The sequence below is a fragment of the Panthera tigris genome, chromosome D4 (genome assembly GCF_018350195.1).
Source record: "Panthera tigris isolate Pti1 chromosome D4, P.tigris_Pti1_mat1.1, whole genome shotgun sequence".
In the NCBI taxonomy this organism is placed as follows: Eukaryota; Metazoa; Chordata; class Mammalia; order Carnivora; family Felidae; genus Panthera; species Panthera tigris.
In genome coordinates, this window is record NC_056672.1 from 797,995 (window position 1) to 813,747 (window position 15,753).

General features: G+C 52.1%; 2 protein-coding genes across 10 annotated transcripts in view; one reads left to right on the forward strand and one right to left on the reverse strand.

The window, feature by feature from the left end:
* The window catches only part of LOC102954804 (centromere protein P), a 244,534-nt gene that overhangs the window by 218,802 nt on the left and 9,979 nt on the right, over window positions 1-15,753 (forward strand). For 7 of the 9 annotated variants that reach the window (XM_042963596.1, XM_042963604.1, XM_042963606.1 and 4 more), the window contains exons 6-9: window positions 6,507-6,586; window positions 7,496-7,587; window positions 7,893-8,041; window positions 9,945-10,557. In XM_042963596.1, coding sequence (XP_042819530.1) covers window positions 6,507-6,586; window positions 7,496-7,587; window positions 7,893-8,023 — 303 coding nt within the window. In that variant the 3' untranslated portion in view covers window positions 8,024-8,041; window positions 9,945-10,557. Of the gene's footprint in view, window positions 1-6,506; window positions 6,587-7,495; window positions 7,588-7,892; window positions 8,182-9,944; window positions 10,558-15,753 lie in introns of those variants that run through there. The other 2 variants (XM_042963598.1, XM_042963597.1) reach the window with 2 other exon arrangements.
* IPPK (inositol-pentakisphosphate 2-kinase) overlaps window positions 8,842-15,753 on the reverse strand; it is a 48,396-nt gene continuing 41,484 nt past the window's right edge. The window contains exons 12-13 of the mRNA XM_042963592.1: window positions 12,176-12,255; window positions 8,842-10,194 (exon numbers count right to left, since the gene is read on the reverse strand). Of these exons, the coding sequence (XP_042819526.1) occupies window positions 9,969-10,194; window positions 12,176-12,255 (306 nt within the window). The 3' untranslated portion in view covers window positions 8,842-9,968. The remainder of the gene's footprint in view (window positions 10,195-12,175; window positions 12,256-15,753) is intronic.

The window sequence follows — 15,753 nt, forward strand, 5'->3', positions numbered from 1 at the left end:
CCCGTTCCTCTGGTGGAAAGCCACTAATGAACGTGGAAAGATATGGAGATGGTCGTTGGCAGTCCTCATGTGGCTGACTCAGCCCCTCCGCAGCCTCGGGGCCCAGGCTGGTGAGCAGACGTCCCACAAGGAGCTGGACAGGGGCCTGGTGTCTCCTGGGAAGACAACAGAGTGTCCACCCTGCTCCCAACGTGGCATCATGAGGAGGCACCAGCCCTGCCCAGGGCCGGTCCACAGCCCAAGAGGCCCACGCACTACAAACTGCCCGCACGCAGTGGGAGCCAGGACACCTGACACGCATCTGCTAGTCGGTAACGTGGGAGAGTGGCCCCACGTGGAGAAATGCCAAGTGTCACTGTAGAAGCACGAGGGACAGCAGGTGTCATGGTTGTGGCTGAGCTTGCGGGGGTGACAGAGGGTCCCGGAGCCCCCAGAACCAAGCCTGTGTGACATCTGTAATCACAGACAAAACGTGTACGGCACCTGCACCCACGTCAGGCCCTTAGGACCTGGTATTTGTCAGGGTCCCTTTCACACGAGAGCCGACTGTTCCACGTGCAGATGTCGTAGGCGTTTCTGAGCCTTCTGACGTTCAGAACAATTGGGACACTTGCCTCCGAAAGTCTGCGTGCAAGCTGTGCCACAGATACCCGGTGTGGTTCCCGCCAGCGGCCCTCTGAGCCACACAAGTCCCTCCCAGGACCCAGGAGATCAGCTGTCACAGAGCCCCCACCCACGCCCCCACCTAGAGCGGCAGCGGGTGGGCTCTCCTCCCAGCTCCTTGAGTTTGCGTGCTGTGTCAGAGGACAAAAATGCTTCCCCACGGAAGGGAAACAGTCCGTGGACTGGGGGAGTCCGGGGCCTCACACGCAGGGGGAGCTCTCGCCCTGAAGGAGACTTTTGCAGAATGCAAGAGGCCACACCGAGACCAGGTGGGGGGCTGTTCTCCAGGACAGGATGAGCTCCGGGAGCGGAGCTGGAGGATCGGGGCTGGGGTGAGATGTTGCCAAGCGTGTGACCTGATGAAGGTGTGGATCTGTGCCGGGGGCCAGCCTCCGGGTTTTAAGTCCACACACCCCCTCACTGCCCTCTCCTGCCCATACCCTGCTTCTCCTGGCACCGAGGCCTCTGGAAGGGCCTGCCTGTGCCTTTGCCTTTGTCTCACTTACCCCCCCTCCCCGCCCCCCGCTTGGACTCTTCTTCACCCACCAGAATCTGACACAGGGCCCACTGCCCCAGCCACCCCGACTGTCTCCTGGCCCTGCCCACCTCCCAGCTACACCTGCACCCTTCTCCACGTGACCGCTGCTGCTTTTTGGGGCCTGGACAAGCCAGCTCGATCCTGTGTGGACGGGCCCTGTGCTACCCCCCATCTTCCCATCATTCAGGTGTGAACCCAAGTGTCACCGGCTTTAGGAGGCCCCCTGACCGCCTGCCAGTCCCCCGCGACCACCCGCATCTCTCCACGGGGCTCACCCCTGGACCCCCACTTCTGGAACACTGTGTGGCACCGAGTAGGCCTTTACAGACAATACCCTTCACCTGAGGGGGCAAAGCTGCCAGGTCCCGAGAGTAGAAGAATGACCCTTGCAGAAAGAAGCTGGCACCGTTCTAGCCGTAGACTTGGCTGAGTTCTGATGGGTGCCTCTGCAGACCGTCCCCCCTCCCCAGGCCCACCCCGCGACTCCTGCTCTGTTCTCTCCTTTTCTAGACTCATAAATATGGCCTTCTGTGTCTGCCTTCTTTAACTCAGCATATTGCTTCTGAGGTTTGTCCGTGCTCGTGTGTGGATAGCACTGCTGCTGAGCGTTGTTCCGTTGTACAGACTGCGCGGGTGGTTTCGGCCTCCGCTACGGGGGAAACAGGCCTCATTTATGCGGTGAAAGGATCACTCGCTGTTTCCAGTCTGGGGCTCTGATTCTCTGGACATGTTTTCGTTTCTCGTGGGTAAATACTTAGAGGAGTGGGACAGCTGGATCACATGGTACATGTGTGTCTAACTCCTTAGGACGTCTCCAGACTTTGCTCCCCACCAGCAGTGGGTGATATTCTACTTGCTACACATCTCCACCAAAACTTGTGGTTAGTCTTTTTAAATTAACTGTTCTGGCGGGTGCGAGGTGTTGTCTCACTGTGGCTTTAATTTGCATTTTCCTAATGACTAGTGACGGTACCTTTCGCCTTCCACGTCTCTTTTTTGGTTAAGTATCTTTAAATCCTTTCACCGTTCTATAAATTAGGTTGTTTGTCTTCTCGTTAATGAGTTGTAGGTGTTCTTTACATATAGTCTGAGGCTGGCCTTTTTAAGAGCGATAATTTCTAATTCTGACAAAGCCAACTTATCATTTACCCAATTTATTCTTCTTTTACAGATCCTTTTTCTTTTGTATCTGAGAAATCTTTGGCTAGCCAAGGACTACAGATATCTTCTATTTGGGGTGCCTGGGTGGCTCATTCTGGTTAAGTGTCCAACTTTGGCTCAGGTCGTGATCTCAGGCTCTGTGCCGTCAGTGCAGAGCCTGCTTCTGATCCTCTGTCTCCCCTTCTCTCCGCTCCTCCCTTGCTTATGTTTGCGTACTCTCTCTCAAACAACAACAAAAAAAGATTTTCTGTTTTTCATAAGTTTTATAGTTTTAGCTATTGCATTTAGATCTCTGGTCTACTTTTGTGTAAGACATAAGCATGGGGGCTCATTTTTCTACTTGTGTACGTTCAGTTGTCCTGGCACCATCTCTTAAAAACTCTGGGATGCGTTTTGTCCCTCAGTGAAACCTCACTGGTCCAGGCTGTCTTCAAAATACAAGATGTTATTAAAATGTGACTAGATCCAAGACCGTTAAATGGAGAAGGAACAGTCTTTTCAACAATGATGCGGGGACAACTGGATATTCACAGGCAAAACAGTGAAGTTGGACCCCTGTCTCACACCACATACAAACATTAACTCAAATGGATCAAAGGCCTAATTTTCAAAACTAAAAATCTAAAACTCTTAGAAATAAACGTAGGTGTAAATCTCTGTAACCTTGGGCTAAACAATGATTTCTTAGCTATAACACCAGAGCACAAGCAAAAAAAGAACAAAAATAAATAAATTGGACTTTATCAGAATTAAAAACTTCATGCAGGTTGACACCGTTACGGAAGTAAAAAGACAATCCACAGAATGGGAAAAAATCCACGTATCTGATAAGTGATTTGTACCTAGACTACATAAAGAGCTATTATAACTCAATAATAAGAAAAACACCCTAGTTTAAAAAATAGGCAAAGGATCTGAACAGACCTTTCTCCAAAGAAGGTATGCAAATGATGGATGATCAATGATCACTGTCCTTGGCCATGAGGAAATGCAAATCAAAACCAGTGACCTACCACCTCACACCCACCAGGAGGGTGAGAATGGTTTCTCAAGGGAGGGCGGGTGGTAACAAGTGTTGTCAGCAAGGAGATGGAGAAATCGGGACCCTCAGACACCGCAGGTGGGACCCTAAAAACGGTGCAGCCCCTGTGGAGAACAGTTGGGCAGCTCCACTCCTAGACACCTAGCCAAGAGGAACAAAAACATGTGCCACAAAAACCACACACCGGCGTTCACAGCAGCATTATTTCCAGTAGCCAAAAAGTAAAAAGTACCCACGTGCTCATTGGCAGATGAATGGATGACGACAATCGGTCCGTCCGTACGGCGGGGGTTGTTCTGCAGTGTAAAGGAGTGATGAGTGCCACGTGGGCGGGCCTTGGAAACATCCTCCCTGAAAGACGCCAGTGACAAAAGACCACATCTTGAGGGACCCCATTTGTACGAGATATCTGGAGACAGTGTTGGCTTACCGCTGCACAGGGACTACTGAGGGGATGCAGGGGTGGTAGCTAAAGGTACAGAGTGTCTTTACGGGGTAACGAAGACGTTCTGAAGTTAGCGGTGATGTTGTAAAACCTTGGTAAAATACTAAAAGCCCCTGAATTATATACACTTTAAAGGAGTAGATGTTATGTGAATTTGTTACCAATTAAAAAAAAACTGAATCAGCTAGACGATCTTTGGGGAAATATTAAAGTCAAGAAGAACTAACATACTCGTGGACCCTCAGGTATACTTAAACTCAGAACTCAAGGTTTTCCATTCGTGTAACTGGGAGGCAGGCAGGGGCGCCTTGGTCATTCCCCTTCCGCGCTGGGCTGGCATCACAGACATGTAATGAGAGGCTGGTTTTCTCTGAAGCTCTGTGAAAAATTCTGTTCCCTTTGGACCAGCAGCCTTTTCAACAGCAAAGCGAGTCTCAGGTGTGACAGGGTCTGAACCAAATTGCCAGCACGCCCCTGGCCACTGTTTCTGTACCACAAACCCCAGGCATGTGGCAAGCAGCTGAGTAAACACCATTTTGAACCCCCTCCTGGGACGAGCTTGTGAAGGCCGACAGGCCCCACATGTGCAGAGCTGTTCCCGGCCTTCCCAGACACCGTGAAAGCACAAACCTCGTCAGACACGAGACACTGTTGAAATGTGCCGACTCACATCTAGAGCTCGGCACATTTCATGACTTGTCTGTCTTCACCCCTGTCGGCGACACGGCCCGCCCCCCCGGGTCTCTGGGCACCAGCGGAGGCATGCAGGCTCTGCGCTCCGGGCCCCCCCGCCCTGTCTCCTCTCCTGCGTGTGCTCGTGCCCAGAGTGTCTCAGGTCACCAGGCAAGTGCAAGAAGCTGATAAACGGGCCACGTTATTCCCTCTTGTACAAGGAAACTCTCCTCACAACCAGCAGAAGCTCTCCAGGAATCTGAACACCTGGCCTCTTCCTAATGTCAGCATGTCAACTTTTTGCTTTTGAGAAGGCCTGGCCAGGTTGGGAGGTCAGCCACCCCGGGGGCCCCATGCTGGAGCAGGCCCGGCCTCGTGCTCACGTGCCCCTCAGCACCCCTCCTACAGCTGTTATTAATTCAGAAGAGCTTGAGGTTTAAAAAGCAACCAGCACTTTCCATTTAAAACACTTTGGTATACACTTTCTCAGCAACACAGTTTCACTGAAATTAGAAACTGTCTGTAAGCTTAAACCAGGCCCAGCCCAGCATTTGGTCAGAACAGCTTGGTGTTTGGACGTGTTCTTGCTCTGTCGGCATCTTTCCCACACGGGTCTGGGAGCAGTGGCCTCACTCACTGGCAACAGGCTCGCTGGTATTGGGGCTGGTCCTTGAGAAGCTGTACCACGTCTTTGTCCCTACAAGACCTCCTTCTGTGGAGCTGACTTGGCAGAGTCCTGTCCTCTGAAATCCCGGGTTCTGCCACCCACACCACCAGCCCTGCCCCCAAGTGTCCCATGAGGCTCAGGGCTAGCCATGGTGGCTTGGTGTGTGGGACATGGCAGGGCTCCCTTCTGACCTCTCAGAGTTCAGAACCCAGAGCAGCCAGACACAGGTCCCGGGGGAGACCGACACCGAACTGGCTGGGAAAGCCCAGGGCTCCGTGCTATGCAGGAGCCGTCTGCCCATGGCTCCGGGCACGCGGATGTGCAAGAGCACTGAACAGTGAGCTTGACGATGGACGGAGTAGGAGCATCCACCATGGCAGGGGCCTCCATCTGATGGGCTTTTAGGGCCAGACACTAAAGCTGTAGGGCACAACACGGATCGTCAGGGCAGGCGTCACCTTGCTGAGTTGTGAGGGACACCCCAGAGCATGGCTGGCTGGCCTTTTCAAGCTACCCTGTTCGAGAGAACAGGACAGTTGGAGGGGCCACCCCTGAGCAGAGGGCCTAGGGAGGCAGCATAGCCAGAGCAGGCAGACTCGTGAAACTGGGATGAAGCTGTTCACCATCCTGCTAACACTGAGGGGTTGATGGTGTAGGCACATGGGGGCCTCGTGGCAATGGAAAGATCTAGAATAGGCGCCAGTGAGCAGAGAAGGCAGGAGTACGGTGGCCATGATGCCACAGGCCAGGTCTGAGGACCCAGAGGGGGTCTCGGAGGACCAGCCAAGAGGGTTCCCGACTGCACGTGGACAGAACTCAAACTTCAGCCAGCAGGAGACGAGAGCAGAGCAGATACATACAGTCAGAGCACGTGGGAGACACAAAAAGGAAAGGAGGAAGTCTCGTCTCGTCTTGGTTCAGGGTCTGGTGCACGTGTCCCCTCAGGCAGCCAGGAACCGGTTAGAACAACGATGAGGAACCCAGGGTCCTTGGCGTTAAGGTGTCCAGCTTGGCAGGTCACGCACGTGACGGCTCCGTCTGGTCATTCTCCCCTGGTCCTTCCTCACGTGTGCTCTGTTCCAGAGCAGTCACGGGCTCCTGTTCCGCACGAGGAGGACATAACCATCTGCACCCTGACACGTGTAAAGCAGGGCTGCAGGTTTTTGTGGACTCCTTCGGCCCCCTGGTCTCTAGGCCATAGCATCGCGAGGCCACGTGCTGGATTGGTCATGGTGCACCTGCAACTCTAAAGACTTTTACTCGGGCTCCTCGCTCCTGTTCAGTCACCTGACTTCTCTAACCACTTGCCGTCCTGCAGGAGAAGTACTCAGAAGCTGTGCGCCTCCCGGAGGGGGCCGCCTCCAGCTGCATGGTGGTCCAGAGCCCCCGCCAGCCCGGGTAAGTGCAGACGCCCTCCAGGCCCAGCCTCCCCAGTACCCAGCCACTTGCTTCCTGTGAAACGCGAGGATTACAAGTAAGAGGAAACAAGTGTGAACTGCGTAACAGACCTCTCACTATGTCTGTGGGGTCATGTTGGGTGTGCAGCCAGGGGCGGCGGACCAGGAGGGGAGGCCGGGAGGCCACGGGTGCTGGGTGAGGGAGGACTCCTCTGGGCCCTGTGTGTGCATGCGGGGAGCCCCCTGCACGCCACGTGCCTTCACGGCCTGTGTAGGAGCGCCCCGAGGGGTTTTGTTTTCAAGCTTAAAACGATGTCCTAATTACGTAGGTTTCTCAGACTTGCCTCTCGACCTTTCCAAAATTGGCTTCTGGTGATGCGTGTAGCTGCAGGCAGTTCATTCCTTTTCGGTGGTTCTGTTCCATTAGGCGAACGCTGTCTTTCTGCCTTCTTTGGGTTGTGCGCATTTGGGTGACCCGTCCTTTTCTACTATGTCTGACGCTCCTTTCGTGTCCCCAGACACCCGACTACACAGGCTTCTGTACCTGGAAGCGAAATGCCCGGGTCTTAGGGTAGAGTCAGCTTTCCGTCCCTGCTGACACGTTTCAAAGTACTTTATCTGTTTGTGTTCTGCGCAGGTGGGTTTTTAGTTCCTGTGGGATGCCTGTGGGTCCCTCACGTGGCCACACCACCAGCACGTCGTGGGTACACAACAGCACCTTGCTGGGTCTGGGGCACACGTTCCTCTTCGCTAAGCATGTCGGACACGTCTCCCCGGCCAGACCTGATGTGTGCCACGGGCAGACGTGTCCGGGGTCACATCCTCGGGGAGGGTGGCAGGTGCCGCGTGCAGTTCACGCTTCCCACCAGGTTTCGGGAACCGCTTGGCGACAGATCTTAACCTCTTTCAGGTTTGAGCTCGTAATCATTTGGAGGATCCAAATAGATGACGAAGGGAAGGTTTTGCCAAAGCTGGATCTTCTCACCAAAGTGCCACAGCAAGGTAGGGCCCAGGTGGTGTTCTGGTGACTTACTGTGCCCAACAGTCTCCTGCTTACGTCCTCTGGCTTTACATGGCCAGAATCAAGTTTTTTGTATCAGTTAAAAAAATGTTTTCAGCGGTAATCACTCGAAAAGCACACGTGAGGGGGCACTGTTCCCCCAAGGCCCTCTGTTCTGTCCCCACCTGTGCCACGCAGGTCGGTGCCTCGTGCACAGTCACGACCCTCATCGCCCCGTTCGGTGCCCCCGGTCGGGAAGGCGGGTGCGTCTGGATGAAGCTGCTCAGCCGGCCCATTCTCTTCGCAGCCCTGGAGCTGGACAAGAACCGAGTCCTGGAAACTGCTCCCCTCGGCTTCCGGGCCCTGCTGGGCGCGCTGGGCATTGAAGCCACTCTAGAGAGCCTGATTAAGTCGCTCTGCGTGGGGGAAAACCACTAGTTCCTGGCAAACATGCAGGTGTGTGATTTTATTCGACGTAAACAGTTGCCGTTTCCCACACAGAAGCCACGCCTTTAGGACACATGGTCTGTGCAGTTACGCCCATCGTAAACACGCTGTCGGGACGGGGAAAAATAAACACGGCTATTTGAATAGAAGATCCAGCACGTAGAGTGTACTTGAAAAAATAAGCTTAACCTTTGAGACCGTGCAGGAGTGCGTGTCCCTCTTTGGATTCAGAGAGCATCTGGTCCTGCTCTCGCCAAGGCTGAGGGTGGAGGCGTCCTGGAGGTCAGCCCAGCCCCTGCAGTCCCGAGGGCCCCACCTGACACCCAGGGTGACGCACCGCCCTCCTCCCCTTCCCGCCTGGAGAGCAGCACTCACACGTACAAAGTGGTCAGCCTCCAAAGTGTCTTTTCATCTCATCCTGTGTTTTCACACGAGGCTCCACACAGGACCCCCACCCCCACCCCCACCCCCGTCGCCTCAGGGCGGCACTGGCCTTGGGGGCCATTGACGATGTTCGAATCGGTGGAGACCCTGCTTGAAGCCAAGTCAGGGGAGGGGCCGCACCGGACGGTGAGGTGGACACCGCCTGGCAGGGCCTCATCGGTCTCTTTCCCTGGGCGGATGCCGGCCCTTTGGGCCAGGACTGGCCCCAGAGGCTGCCCGGCCCACTCCTCGCAGAGCCAGGGTCCTCTGCACACCGTGATGAGACCTCGGGCCAGACCACCACCACAGATGCTTCCCTCCACACAACCCTCGCCCCCCAACATGCTCATGAGGGTGAGACACATGCTCCTTGAGCATCTTTTTTCAACCTCCGAGGGTGGAGGAAGTCAGTGTTCGGACAAAGCTGAGTAAATTCTAGAAGAGCTTGCTTGATTCAAACAACTGTAATTCTCAAGTTATCACAAAATTCCCCACGAAAGTTTACAATCAGCAAAATATTCTTATTTTCCACGTAGCATTTTCATACAATTCCATGGTTTTGCTATTATAATCTTATGTTACAATAAGCCTTCATTAGTCCCTCAAAACAGCGATATAAATAATCTGTACAACCTACCAGAGAATAAAAAACTGAAGCCAAGATTCCTGACAGTTTTCATAGCAGCCGGGCACACCTGCAGGGGGCGACCCTGATGAGAACCTCTTGGTGCCAGCCAGGAGGGGCTCGTCTCACGGGAGCAAGGGCCCCGAACACCCGGCATGCGCGGCGCACGGCCGCCTGGACACCCGCCCCGGGCAGCAGCTCTCTCCCAGCACCACAGCAGCACCTGCCCGCAGGAAGGAGTGCCCGGTGTCCCCTACGGTTCAGATCAGATCGTTTGGCTAAAAACGGCCAGCGCTCGTTTGAGTGGTATCCACCCCCTGACCTGAGTCCTGTGCTCCCCGCTGACCCTGTGCAGAGCAGGGTGCGTGGCCCCTCCACAGAGACCCCGAGTCCACACAGCCCAGGGCCCACATCCATGCCAGCCACCCCCACTCTGCAGCAGGGAGCCCGCTAAGCCTGCGCTACCTGGTGGCTCGCACGGAAGAAGGGACCACGTAACTCAGCTGGGAAAGTTCCAGTAGTATCCATGTTTTCTTTCAAGTCCAAACTGTAAGACGTACGCGACAATTCAAGTTTTCTACGTTAGAGTCTGGTGGTAGGAGATCCAAACCTCGGGTCTTGAGGCTCTCGTGCCGGAGGTTAGACGCGGACCCCGGGTGGAAGGTGTGGGGCCACAGCACGCAATGGGGCACACGTCCGACACATCTCGTCCTGGACGGCGTGGGTGGTGATCGTGCATTCCGGGTCACCCAGACGCAGTCCCCACCTGGACGGGGGTTAAAAAGCGAAAACATTCACAGCCAAAAGTCACCCAACACGACAAAAAGTAGCTCTACCATTTGACCTTCACATTCTGTGTTCAAGTTTCAGGGACACCACAGGAGGTGGTTAGACCTGGTGCAGAACTAACGTGCAGTCCTCACTTTCCTTGAACCTGGCTGACCTCACGGCCGCGTCTTTGGCGTGTACAGTCTTTGAGTAGTAGTTGACGATCTTCCCGTCCAGTTTATACTGGTGTGGAATGCTCTCATAGGGCTTGAGGTCGAGGTCCAGCACAGACACAGAGAAGGCAAACCTGGATCTCGATGAAGCGACGACGGGCCTCTGCTCAGAGCTGGAAGTGAAAGAGGAGCTTGAGGGCCCACGAACCCCGAATCCTCACGCTGTTCGCAGCGCGCACCCCGCTCTGGGCGTCCCCACGCCCTCCGTGTGTGCCCGCGGATGGGTGTTCCCAAGCCCCGGTGCTGGAGCCGATGCCGGAAAGGGAAGGTTAACAAGGAGCCACGCGTTCCCAACCTGAAGGAAAGCGCCAAGGAGACCGGACCTTTCCTCAACCAGACAGAGAAGACGCTGACAGCAGACTTCCCTTCATTCGTCTCAGGTCCCGAACTCGCGGTTCACGGGTTAGAGCCCCATGTCATGCTCTGCGCTAACGGCGCGGACCCTGCTTCAGATTCTGTCTCCCTCTCTCTCTGCCCCTGCCCTGCTCGCACACACTTTGTCTCAAAATAAACTTAAAAAAAAAAACAAACAAAAAACACTTTGAGGCTAATTCTGAACTTTGTACTAAGATTGCTGTGTGCCCATCCCACTCAGCTCTGAGTGCTTGGTATTGTCTTGCCTCCAAATGACTGGTTAAATGTATTCTATGAGCTCAGTTTAGCCCTATAAAACTACTCACGAGTCCTAGTTTCTCTGATGCTTAACCACTCTTCTAGATTTGAAATCATCCCAAACATAACACAAATTTCAGAAGGTCCTGCCCAAGAGGGGAAGACCGATGGACACACTCCCGATCGGATGAAACTAATCAAGGCAAGACTCCCACTTAACTCCTGTACCGAAACACTCTTCCAGGGAAATCGACCCCCTGGCTCAGCTACCGGGGTCTCAGCTACCCCCTCCCAAAGGGCAGTCAAAGTCTTGCTTCCGAGGCCTGAGTTCTAGGCAGCAGGGCTGGGACAGCGCATCTCCAGCCTCCGGCAGGTCACTCACGGCACCCGACAGACAAGGTGATGCACGCGAAGACGGGCATCTCTCCGTGCACGGGGTGGTGGGCGCACAGCCAGAGGCAGCTCCTGCACAAAGTCTGACTGTGTGCCCACCGCACACTCCCAGGAGCACCGGGCACAGCCCCAAAGCCGAAACGCTTCTGCGCGGCTCCACAGGGCTCCCAGGACGTGCACTGTGCCCCATCTGTGTCCGTCAGGCAGCTGGTGAAGTGCGCCAGGGCCCAGGCCGGCCGGCCCACCCTGCACACTCCTGCACGGTCAGGAAGGGCAGTGGGTGACAGCCACATGGTTCTGTCCTCTACCACCACCAGCTCCATCCAGTGAATGGGCACTGCAGTTCCTCCAGGGGTCACAGGGGTGCTCGACTAAACAGAACAGCCTTGTTGTTTTTCAGTTATGCCTGACAGACATCCCGCGGTGTTTCCTATCAGTTCTGTGCCTGCCAGGGAGCAGCAGCCCTGGGAATGTTTAGTTCAACAGCGCCAGAAAAATGAGTGGCTGGCGGCCAACGATAAGGTCATCTTGACCCAGGAACACGTGTCAGAAGGACGTGGGGCCATTCCACAAACGCCGTGTCCACGTGGGGTTTGGCATCGGAGGATCAATGCTGAAGATGCCATCTAATTAGCAAGAGAAGATTATCAGGTTCATCCTGAATTCAAAAAAAAAAAATAAAACGGCAAGGGAGGGTGCCGGACAGTCACGTCCAGGGACACGCTGTTCTTACAGGCTCGGGAAGGGCCGAGAAGGCCAGCACATCAAGAGCTGGCCAGGGCGAGGAACGAGACCTAGGGGGACCTCAGTGGGCACTTGGGGCTTTGAGAGAAAGGAATGTGTACCACGGTCCAAGCTGCTTCTAAATCCTTGGAGTGTATCCTTAGAAACTCATGACAATCTTTAATAAGACGGTCTTTTTAAGTTTTTCTAAGTGTCTTTCCAGCTGTGCCCCAAGCTCTTAGAGCACAGGCAGGAGCCAGCAAGCCGTGGTGAGTCACTAAGGTGTCAACTAGGGGACAGGACTGTGTCGGCCAACGTGGCCCTGCCAGGACCCCGCGCACACAGGACGCGCAGCAGGCGGCTCACCTGGCATCCTGCAGACAGGGGGAAAGCGCGATCATGACGGAGCAGTCCTTTGCGGTCATGGCCACCCGGTACTGCTGCACCTGTGGGGACGGAGAGGTGAGCTCCAGGCCCGGGAGGATCCTCGGCCAGCCCTGCCCACCGGCACCGCTCTGCAGGTGGCACGCGGACCCGCCACGGAAGCACAAGCGTGGACCACACTGATGACGCTGAGGAGACGTCCCCCGCGAATGACACTGGGGACGGAGGGCCGCCGGGCTGCGAGTGACCCACAGCGGGCATGCCACTGTCCCAGCCTGCGGATGAGGAAACTCCCCCACGATGGCATCGTGGCTCTAAACATCAGGCTTGAACACGTGCCCCCAGCAGCCCGCGATCTCGTCCACCGGACCTGCCAGCTCCACACGGCGTGCCGTGCGGGACCTGACGCGTGAGCCCCTGTGTCAGCCCAAGTGCATGTCAGACACACGGGGAGGCTCTGAACTGGGTCCGTGTAGACTCTGGGCGTTTTCCCACTTTCTTTGAAGTTTCATGTTACCATGTGAATTTCTCTCACTTTTACAAAAGTAAACTAGTTACAGAAAAGGAAGTGGTCCTTCCAGGTTGTCACAGGCCTCAACATCACGCGCTGACAGAGGACAGGCTCGCCTCCCCTGTAGCCCTTCCCTCTGCATCCCACACTAGGAGGACCGCCCTGGAAGACATCGGGTTCCCACCTTCCCTGTGCGCGACCTAGCGGCACACCTCAGGCCTGCTGGCAGCTCCTTCTGGGCTTGCAAAACCTCTTCTACACTCGGCTCATTTGGCTAAGAAATCAGGCATCTCACAAAATACACAAAAGATTCAATCCAAAAGAATTAAAGGGATAAACATTTTTTTTAATGTATAAAATATCTGCGTCTTCATCATAAGACAAGCCACAAAAGATTGGTAGATTTGAATACCCAAAGATGAAAAGCGTCCATAGGACACCGTCCTAACACCAATGTGAAAGAGACCAGCCATGGTCACGGATGATCAACACCAAAGTATAAAGTGCTAGATTCATATAGAAAAGGAAACTTCCCAAAGATGTGGATCCAATAAACCGAGAAAAGAAAGAAAATAGTCAATAAATACATGAAAAGATGCCCAACCTCACTACTAATCAAGGAAATGCAAATTATAGTAAACATTCTTTATACATCAGATGCACAAAACACATATAATCAGACACAAAATGGAAGGGCCAGACTCTCACTTCGAACAACGCCAGACTGTGGAATACAGGGCCAGCCCGACCACGGAGGTCAGCCAGAGGAAGCTGGAAAAAACACTGAAAGCATCCGCTGAAAGGCAGCGTGAATGGAATCAGGGAGAGTAGCTGCACCAGCAAAAGATAGACATCTGGGTCCTTTTCGCCCTGACACAGGGTTGACAATTCCGGAGGGTCGGCCAAGAGGTACTTTCATCAACCCGCAGGGCTCTGAGGACAGGGACCATGACAAACCCCGTCTTCTGTTAGCACCCAATGCCACACCTTCAGGCCAAGGAAGCCACGGGTTGGCAGCCCTCCGGGACCCGCAGCCCTGCTTCAAAGACCTCTGTCACCAAAACTAGGGCCAGGCGACCCCAACTTGCTAGGGCTTCCCTGGCTCCCAGCAGAAGCAAACCCAAGATCCTTCCTGGAAGAAAACACCATCTTAGGCCTTGCATTATTTCTAAATGATTGTCAAATACAGTTACCGACACACAAGTTAAAATATCTAGGCACAACTCACGATAACGTAAGTGAAAACCTGCAAAAAAACCCCAGGCCAGCAGAGATGCACGCGGACTCCCGGCTACTGCAGGAATCAGATAGACGTGCTACTCTGCTCAAAAAATAAAAGACAAAGTCAAGAATTTGAGAGCTGGAGACTACAAACGTAAACCGTATGTAAATTCTAGAACTGAAAAAATAGAAAAATCAATACTAAAAGTTCAACAGATAATTTTAACAGATGAGAAGAAACTCAAGAGACTTGCTAAACTAGAAGATGTCCCCAAAAATATCCAGAATGACGCATGGAAAAAGTAGAACAACTGGAAAATAACAAAGAAATGGGTACAAATCAAATTTGTAGACATTGAGGCCAAATATTTTCCAAAACTGGGGAAAGACATCAAGCCACAAACTCAAGAATGACTCCCAAAAGAACAAAATCAGATACACACATCACCAAACACTAAGAATGAATCACCAGGCAGACCAACATAAAGGAAACGTTACATGGTGTTCTTCAGACAACAACAAAATCACCCCCAACACAAGCTCTGGGATGCAGGGCAGAATGGAGAATAAGAGAGACACCTGTGGGTAAAAGGACGCTGACTGTATAAAACGGTAATAATGTCTCCTGGAGTTTAAAACAGCAGAATACACAGCAGTAAGAAGTAAGTCAGGAAGAGAGGAAAATGTACTCTAAGAATTTTGTGCTGTCCAGAAAGAGAGTTGAAGGTACTAGACGCTAGTCTTTCCTAAGTCAATTGCTTGCTGCAAAGGTTAAGATAGCCACAAGACAAAAGCAAAAGACTCTGTAACTTTTAACAGAGTGAGGAAATGGAATGACAAAAAAATAAAATAAAATAAATAACCCAAAAGATTGTAAGAGAGGAAAGAAAAAGAAACCTAAGACAGGTGGTAAAAATTAACAGTTTTAAATCCAAGTGTAAGTCCACAAAACGTAAGGATAAAAAACCAGACCATACATTAAATACAAAGACATAAATAACAGAAAAACCCATAGTTATTTTGTAAAATTTCGAAACATCCTTCTTATGGAAGAAGCAGATAGTAAAGTAAGGTTATGAAAGATCTGAATGACGCAATTAATCTGACCTAATAAGAAGATATAAAACACTGAACCCGGCAATTTGAAAAGACACTTTTTTCACATATGCACAGAACCATTTTTCAAATAAATTGATCTATAAAGCATATCACAATACACTGAAAAGGATCAAAAGCCAATCTCAACAAGTTTCAAAGGACCATATAGACTATGTTCTCTGACCATAATGCAATGTTGCTAGTAATCAACACAAAAAAGATAATGAGAATCTGTGTGTTTGGTAATTAATTCCCTTCTAAATACTTCCATGGGTGAAAGGAGAAATCTTAATAGTAATAAGCATATATTTTAGTTGAATGGTATTGAAAATACAGCTTGTGGAATGTAGCTAAAGCCATGTTTACAAGAAAATATACAGTGTTGAATACATATTTTAGGAAAAAAATCTAAGACTTAATTAGGTAAGCATTCATATCAGAAGTTATAAAAAGAACAAATTATCCAAAGAAAGAAGAAAGGAAGTTAAAGCAGAAATGATTGAAATAAGAAACAATCACACAGGACACTAACGGATGAGTTAATTTGTATAAAACAAAAATGACACTCTTCATGGGATGGACTGAGAAAACAGACACCACACATCAGGAATAAAAGAGCATTCTTTAAAAGATAAAAGAATATTATTTTAAAAACCTGAAATTTAAAATTTTTTTTTAAAAAGCTGCTTTATTTTGAGAGAGAGAGTGTATGTGCACACAAGCACAGGAG